This window comes from Chrysochloris asiatica, unplaced genomic scaffold, assembly GCF_000296735.1.
Source record: "Chrysochloris asiatica unplaced genomic scaffold, ChrAsi1.0 scaffold00184, whole genome shotgun sequence".
NCBI classification, from domain to species: Eukaryota; Metazoa; Chordata; class Mammalia; order Afrosoricida; family Chrysochloridae; genus Chrysochloris; species Chrysochloris asiatica.
In genome coordinates, this window is record NW_006408702.1 from 4,283,133 (window position 1) to 4,291,782 (window position 8,650).

Consider the following 8,650-nt stretch of genomic DNA (forward strand, 5'->3'; position numbering starts at 1 on the left):
TTGAACCTCTGGAAGTTCTCTGTCGATGTATGATTGTAGCCGTTTCTGTATTACCTTGAGCAAAACTTTACTCGCTTGAGATAATAAGTATTAGAGACCTAAATGTACAACCTAGTACTATAAAGAGCATCAATGAAAAAATAGGGACAAATTTAAGGGCTCTCATACGGCAACCAAGTACTAACCAGGCCCGACCCTTCTTAGCATTCAAGATGGCATAGCTGGAGTCCTGGTGTGGCACTGTGGGTTAATGCACCAGACTGCAAAGTCGTTTGAACTGCAAGGTTGGCGGTTCAAGCTCACCAGCTGCTCCTCATTCAGTGGCACTTAACAACAACAACAGCAATACATGGCATACATATACTATCAAACATAATTGAAAACACATGAACAGCAGAAGACAAAAGAGATGACTTCTTGTTATGCACCGTGGAGTTGATTCTGACTCATAGAGACCCTGCACAGGGTTTCCGAAGCTGTAAATCTTTACAGGAGCAGAATGCCTTATCTTTCTCCCATGAAAGGGCTGCTAGTTTCAAACTAATGACCTTGAGGTTAGCAGCCTGATTCATAACCACGACGCTAGCAGAGCTCCTTAAAAGAGATGACTAGGACCTCATAAAAACTAAACACTTATATGCATTAAAAGATTTCACCAAAATAGTAAAAAGATTACCCACATTCTAGAAAAACTTCTGTAATGACTTATCAGAAAAGGGACTAATCTCTAATATTTATAGAAAACTAGAATACATCTACAAAAAAACAAAACAAACACTAACAACCTAATTAAAAAATGGGCATGGGACATGAGCAGACACTTCACCAAGGAAGGCATTCAGGCAGCCAACAAACATAAGAAGAAATGGACACGATCATTAGCCAGTAAAGAGATGCAAATCAAAACAACATTGAGATACTGTGTTAACCCAGCATTATTGTTACTGCTGCTTGTAAGTGCCATCGAGTCGATTCCGACCCATAGCGACCCCATATAGAGCTCCCAAGGAGCAGCTGGTGAGCTTGAACCACCAACCTGGTAGTTCAAATGACTACAGTCTGGCACATTAGCCCACAGTGCCACACCAGGACCCCCAGCATTATTAGCAACATTGAAAAACACACACCCATAAACAGAAAATAACAAAACTGGCAAAGGTGGAGAGACTGGGACCCTCCTATATTGCCACTGGGAGTGTAAAATGGTTCAACCACTGTGGAAAATGGTATGGCACTTCCTCCAAAAGTTGGCAACAGAAATACCATATGACCCAGAAATCTCTCTACTTGGTATATATCCAGAAGAAATAGGAGCCAGGACACGAGTAGATATATTTACTCCAATAGTCATTGGAGCATTATTCACAATAGCAAAAAGATGAAGACAGCCTAATTGGCCATCAATGGAATTAGTACAGAACAAAGCCATAGTTGTGTTTATGATAGAATGTTGAAACATACTATTAACCCCCATAAAAAAAAGAAGGGAGGGTAGAAAAGAAATAGAGAGTCTAAAACAACAACAACAACAACAACAAAACTAATAGTCTGAACTTGGATGCAATTACATCTACCACAATAAAAAGTATAATTTTATAATTAGCTCCATACACTTCTATCTATGAATCACACATCAGGGTCATGTGCGATTCAATGACTAAGGGTTTACGTAAATGACATGGCCAATTCCTCCCTGTATCAAAGCATGTCATTCTGCTGGGTCTACCGTCCTTACTATATGGTATACACAGCTTACAAATCATCAAATGCCTAAGTTCCTGGTTTGTGACTGTACTGTCTTCATCTTAGAGGTGTGTTTTCCAAGTAAGCAATGCAGGAGAAACAAAAAGGAAAAGGACTTTTCACTACCAAGAGAAAATTCACAGGCACTTACCAGCCACGAAACTTGGAAATGACGCCACCTTCTTCGTCTGTTTGAAATAGGAAAGAAATAAAACACACAGCAGTTGTCAGTAGGTAACATCTAATGTTATATGAAAAGCTAACAAGCCCCACGAGTGACTGGTGTTCCCCAACTCTATACAGCAAATTAGTCTCTTTCAGGCGACATGGTGTTGGGAGGGGGCTCATGTAATCGATTCCCAATGGAAACCCTGGGGGTGCACTACCTAAAACTTGTTGTTGTCAAGTGCCATCCATTCAGGTCCAACCCATGGTGACCATATATAGGGTTTCCGAGGAACTGCTGACCTTGCGGTTCACACCGACTTTGCAGCCCAGGGCATTAACCCACAGCACCGCACCAGGACTCCTAAAGACCTTCAAATTAGCCTGAGTTCTTCCAACTGAATTGCTCCTCATGGTAGCATCAAAATAACTTGACATATGTTTCAAAGCAAGATAAAGGGAGTTGGGCCCCAATCCAGGGTTGACCATACTTTTCATCAAAATTAGAAGATCTAATCAAAAGTACGTTCCCCAGAAAAGGTAAATAATTTGCTTAAGGTCTCATTTTAATGCTTTCTACCATGGAGTCCCAGTGTAATGCTTTAAGATAATGTGCTAGACCACAAGGACAGTTTGAGCTGCAAGGTCGGGGGTTCAGGCCCAGCAGCCGCTCATTGGCAATCCAGCAACAGCAACCATGAAGTTCTGGTTTAGCACTGTAGGATAAGCACTGAACCACAAGAATGACCTTCATGTTCAGCGGTTCAAACTCACCAGCCACTCCTTGGAAATCCTATCCCAGGTCACTGTGAGTTGTTAGGATCAGCCAGATGCCACTAAGAAACACCACCACCATGACTGTCTTACTTTTCTTCTCAATCATGCTGTTGTTTTACGAAAGTTTCTCAACAGGGATGCTTTTGCCCCCAGGGATAGAAACAGTTTTTGCCGTGTCTGGAAACATTTTTGGTTGCCAGGCCTGGGGGAAGAGGGTCCTCTATGTTTAGCAACTAGTAAATAAAGACCAGGAATGCTGCTAAACATGCCTCAGTGCACAACACCGCTCCCACACTGAAGAATTATGCAGCCTGAAATGTCAACTGGGGCCTTGGTATAGAACAGCGCTGTCAAGCAATATAGTAGGACGAGACTCAGCCAACACCTAGACACACTGAGGCGTGGTCCTGACTCCGCAGGAATGTCCCTCATGTCCTCCCCAAGAGGGACAACTTGAATGCTCTCTCACCCAGGCGCCTGATGGGATGGGAGCAATGGAGAGAGGGTGGGCAAACAGACAACCATGGGTGGGCAGCTTCATAATGACCTCAAAATGCCCACCCTTGGGAAACATTACCTCGGTGATGTTGTTGTTTTCCAAAGGACCATTGAGATCTGAGCGCTGTTGTTTCCTTGGCTGCTCCAAACCATTGCAGACCTGGAGACCAGGAAGTTGAAAAGGTTGTGTTTATATGCTAGACAAAAAAAAAAACAAAACAGTACACAAGACTGGCTGCACAGACATGCAACACGATACCAAGTTTGTAAAAGGCATATTCATGTATATACATGTGAATATGGAGTTGCATGTATAAATGTGTCTTCTCTTTTAAACTTCTCTGAAACTAACATATATACTTTTATACTTCTAAAAAAGCTTTAAATTGTATTTTTAAAACACTTAAAGCAACCACTGAGAACAATTCCAAATCAACCCATCTCATTTGCCTCACAGACATTTGCTAACTTTTCTCTTAAAGAAAGTCTCAAGCCAGGATCACCTCCATTTAATAAAATTTAAGGTTTAGGAATACTGGCGCCACTTTGAAGCCATCTACAATGTAAGCAATTGAATCTGAAATCACTGTCTAGAGAATTAAGTCAGGTTCTAGGACTTTCTGGAAATAAATGATGAGTCAGTAGCAAGACAATGAGGACAATACAATGACAGGAAAAGCAACACTGCTGGTGCGACATTACCTACTACTTTAGGTTCTGCAAAGCCCTTTGATGTAAAAGATGATGTAAAAGATGGCTACTTCTGCTGCATAGCAGAGAAGACTTGGGCTCTAAGGGTCGGTGCAACTGCTGGGTTTCCCTACGACTTAGGCGACACAGCAAGGTGTAGCTGCTAGTCATCCTCCTGCCCTGTCCTATGCTTCTCTTGTTCCTTGATGTAGGTTAAGCCTTAGGGCAGTGAAGTAAAAAAATAAAGGTCCTGGCCCTAACCTCTCAGTCCTGAGAACTGACGCGACATGCATGGAACAGCCGAAAGGATTCCTACAAAGTATCACAGGCTGACTGTGCAGACCACCAACTTCAGAGGCAGAGGGGGTAGAAAGAGATGAGATGGGTAGGACGGGGCTTTAGGGAAGACCTTTGAGGATGGGGAGGATTTGAACACAGAAGTGAACAGGTAGTCATCGTCACACTCCAAGAGAAATCTGGGTACAAGTTACACATTTCTGTCATTCCTGGAGTTAAGGGATGCTGGAAACGGTAGACCTCAGGCAGGTCAGATGTGGTTGGCCCCTGCCTCTCTAATTCCTTCTGCTAAAAGCCCAAAGAACTGCCCCTGCCTTTGAGGCTGGAGAGCTCTCGGGCTGCCCTGCTCTCTCTCGGTTGCCCTAATCTGTCCCAAGACAGAACTTCTGGCATGACTGGGTCTGCCTGCATGCTCCTCCATCTTTTACAATTCTTTTTTCCCAAACATCCCTAAACAAACAGGCCAGTCCACTGGGGGCTCTACTCCCCAGTGGACGCCAGTGCTGACAAAGCTGCACGTTGGAGCTCATTTTTATAGGACTGAGCCTGGCCCTGGGAGCAATCCTCAAAAGGCCCCTCTAAAGCCAGGTTTACTCTCCCAACTGCCCCACCCTGGCTCTGCACTTCCTGCTTGCTCTGACCTACCGATAGCAAGCAAAGTTTTCCCAAAAAAAAAGAAAACAGGAAAATCTCCCCCACTTGATGCTCACATCTTTCTTAAGCAGACTACTTATGTGGGGCATGCTCATGGACAACTAACTCTCTGTTGATTGTTGCTAAGTGCCATCGAGTTGGTTTCCGACGTATAACGACTCTGTATAGGGTTTCCAGGTTGCGAGTGGCTGTTGAGCTTGAACCGCCGACCTTGCAGTTCAAGCCAACTTTGCAGTCCAGTGCATTAACCCACAGCGCCAGACCAGGACTCCTTGTTGAATGTTGTTGTTGTTAAGTGCCATCGAGTCAATTCCGACCCATAGCGACCCTTAATAGGGTTTCCAAGGAGCAGCTGGTGAGCTTGAACCAGTAGCTTTGTAGTCTGACGCATTAGCCCAGAGCGCCACACTAGGACTCCCCTTGTTGAATACATGTTGCTATTTCAGGGTCTACCTGAACATGTCATTATTTCATTGCGTTATTTGAAAGTTCTCTAACATAGCCTTCCCAAGAGTGAGTTCATATTAGAAATTGAACTTGCACTAGTAATCCCCCAAATTTATAGAAAACCCCCAAAGAAATTTACTAACCTACCCAAACTAGATAACCACACCCACTTACAAGTGCTACCCTTTGAGGAATCAAATGTTTCTACTGGAAGAAGGGCCTGGGACTCTGACTACGGTGCCAGACAGCACCATGGACAGAGACAAGGGCAGCGATGCTGTTTGACTTCCGGTGCCTTTGGCAGATAAGTCCTGTGAGGGGTTAGAACTTGGCTAGCGTTTGTTTCTTTGTGTGAAGAAAAAACTATCTCTTCCTGCATAAAAACATACCTTCAGGACAGAATGGATGACTTGGCCAGTGCCCCTTCCTGAGACGTTTCAATGCAGGGCATCAGTATGGAATATCCTGGGGCGACACAGGACTCAAACCCACATTATAATGGGAACATTTCTCTAAAGCTTATACAGGCTAGACCCTTTCCTTTTGAAAGCATTTTCTTAAACTCGCTCCGCACCAAGAGCCTACTCATCACCATAACAACCACAACTCACACTAAGCAGGCTGGGTTGTTTTCAAGAGAGGTGGGGAGCTGAGCTTTGGACGCTTCTCTTTTGGAGATCCCATCTGGTGCTCTAATTTCCGTCTCAGGGTGTTGGTGAGATGAAGATGCTGTGCATGTATACCCCTTTGTGCTTTTCCAAAGGTGCGGTAGCCTCAAAACAAGATGCACTAGCTTCAAAACAAAGCTACCCTGATGTTTCACAGCAAAAAGGGGAAACAGGGTTACATTCCCCACTAGAAGACTGTGAGGGGACATTCTCAATGCCACTTACAAAAGCTGGGGCATCAAACATGTAATGAGGTGGTTGGTGGCTCAGTGGCAGAATGCTTGCCTTCCATGCGAGAGACCTGCCTTCAGTTCTCAGTCAATGCCCCCCCACGCATGGCCAAACCACCACACATAAGAGGAGGCTTATGTGTTGCTACGACACTGAACAGGTTTCAGTGGGTCTTCCAGACTAAGAGCATCTAGCATCTAGGAAGAAAGACCTGGCGATCTACTTCCAAAAACCCTCTGGATCCTGATGGCTCCATGGCTTATGGGGATGGCTCTGGACTGTGCAGGCTTTGGCTCCACTGATCCTGGAGCCACCATGCATTGGAGGCTAAGTTAACGCCAGCTAGCAACAACAATTACAGTGACGACATCAGCAGATAACAACAACAAAGACCTGAAGATAACAACAAAAAAATTCTGAAAGACTGGTATGAAGTGAAATCTACCTATATGGTGGGGTAGCCCCCAGAGCTACAAGGACAGAACACCAAGACGTAGAAACTGTTCATCCAATGATGGGACCCACCAATAGCTGTTCAAAGCCAAGGTGATACAAACATACTAATTTACATAATCTGTTCTGATAAGTATCATGGTTCTGATCTTGTCAGCTTGGTTAAACTGAAAATACAGCAACGTAATCGACTTTACATGTAATAACAGAAAAGTAGCTCACGCCCAATGTCATACAGTGCTGGATTGCAAAGCTGGTTTGAACTGCAAGGTTGTCAGTTCAAGCTCACCAGCTGCTCCTTGGAAACCCTATACAGGGTCGCTATAAGTCTGAGGCAACTCGACGGCATTTAATCACAACTATAAAGGAGCTCTGCTGTGCATAAGGTCGCTATGGGTCGGTACCGACTCCATAGCACCTAACAACAACAACAACAACATAAAGGAGCTCTGGTAGCGTAGTGGTTACAAATCGGGCTGCTAATCTTACGGTCAGCAGTTCGAAACTACCAGCTGTTCAGCGGGAGAAAGATGAGGCTTTCTGCTCCCGTAAAGATTCACAGCCTCGGAAATCCTGTACAGGGTCGCTATGATTCGGAACCGACTCCACGGCACATAACAGTATAAAGGATCTCTGCTGTGCATAAGGTCACTATGGGTCAGTACCGACTCGATGGCACCTAACAACAACAACAACATAAAGGAGCTCTGGTAGAGCAGTGGTTACGAATCGAGCTGCTAATCTTATGGTCAGCAGTTTGAAACTACCAGCTGTTCCGCGGGAGAAAGATGAGGCTTTCTGCTCCCATTAAGATTTACAGCCTCAGAAAACCCTATACAGGGTCGCAATGAGTCGAAACCAACTCCACAGCACATAGCAACAACAACAACAAAATAGAAATGCCACAAGAGGGTGATTTTAACAGAACTTTATTCTCTCACACCTTAGGAGGCTAGAAGTCCAAATTCAGAGTGTCAGCTCTGGGGGAAGGCCGTCTCTCTTTGTCAGCTGCGGGGAAAGGTCCCTGTCTCCTTTCAGCATGCTTTTCCGATTCCTTGGAGATCTCCATGTGTCTTGGCATCAGTGTTACCCTGGATTTAGGATCCTCACAGTGCTGGGGCCCCCAGGTCTAAATAACACAGTCGGTTCATGGCACTTCTTTCTTGGTGGCAGTAGGGTTCTCATTTCCGGCTCACTTCTCTCTCCTTTGATCTTTGGAAGATGTTGCAGGACACACCCCTGAGGAAACCTACCTTCAACTGACTGGCTGCTTATAACAGATCCCATCCTGATGGCATTATGTCAGATCTCGTCAATGGAGATCATGACGGCTTAACTGTCAAACCATTGAGAATCCTGGCCCAGCAAGTTGACACAAAACCCTAACCACTATACCCATCCATATCCACAACAACTATAATAGGACTTCACTGTTTCCAAGCATTCCCCTGAATGACAGATGCATTATGAAGATATGATGGAACTTGGGTTAGGGGACTAAGGGTATCAACTCAAAGCCAGGCCAGCCACCATGTTCCATTTAGCTGTCTGCCCTAAGTGAGTCCATGTGGAGGAACTATGGGTAATGAATTGTTCATTTAGTGACAGCCTAATTGAAGAACTGTTTCCACGTTCCCTGTGTTCAAAAGTGTTCCTTCATCCTTACTCATATAATGTTCTAACAACGATGCTATCCTCTAAGTCAGGAGGGCAGTCAGCCCTAGGCCTTGGCCCTGCTGCAGAGAGCCAAGGGCATCAGCCATGAGTAAGTGACCAGTCAACAATGTGGTCAACTCGGACTCACAGAGACCCCATGTATCAGGAGGACAGCTATGTTTCATGTGGTTTTCAATCACTGATTTTTCAGAAGCATGAGGGTGAGTATAAAACTATTGCTTCTAGGGTTCCAGTTCACACAAGCACAGATTTAGTCTAAACAAAACATGTTCAATTCTGTCTCTGTGATTCCTGGGTAGCTGCAGCTGCAGAGAAGTTCTCTCAGCAATACACTTGTTGTTGTTGTTGTT

At 44.7% G+C, this 8,650-nt stretch overlaps 1 protein-coding gene across 2 annotated transcripts in view; it reads right to left on the bottom strand.

Annotated features, from left to right (window-relative positions):
* APBA2 (amyloid beta (A4) precursor protein-binding, family A, member 2) overlaps positions 1 to 8,650 on the bottom strand; it is a 114,293-nt gene that overhangs the window by 77,899 nt on the left and 27,744 nt on the right. For both annotated transcript variants that reach the window (XM_006872141.1, XM_006872142.1), the window contains exons 2-3: positions 3,263 to 3,343; positions 1,895 to 1,931 (exon numbers count right to left, since the gene is read on the bottom strand). In XM_006872141.1, the coding sequence (XP_006872203.1) occupies positions 1,895 to 1,931; positions 3,263 to 3,343 (118 nt within the window). The remainder of the gene's footprint in view (positions 1 to 1,894; positions 1,932 to 3,262; positions 3,344 to 8,650) is intronic.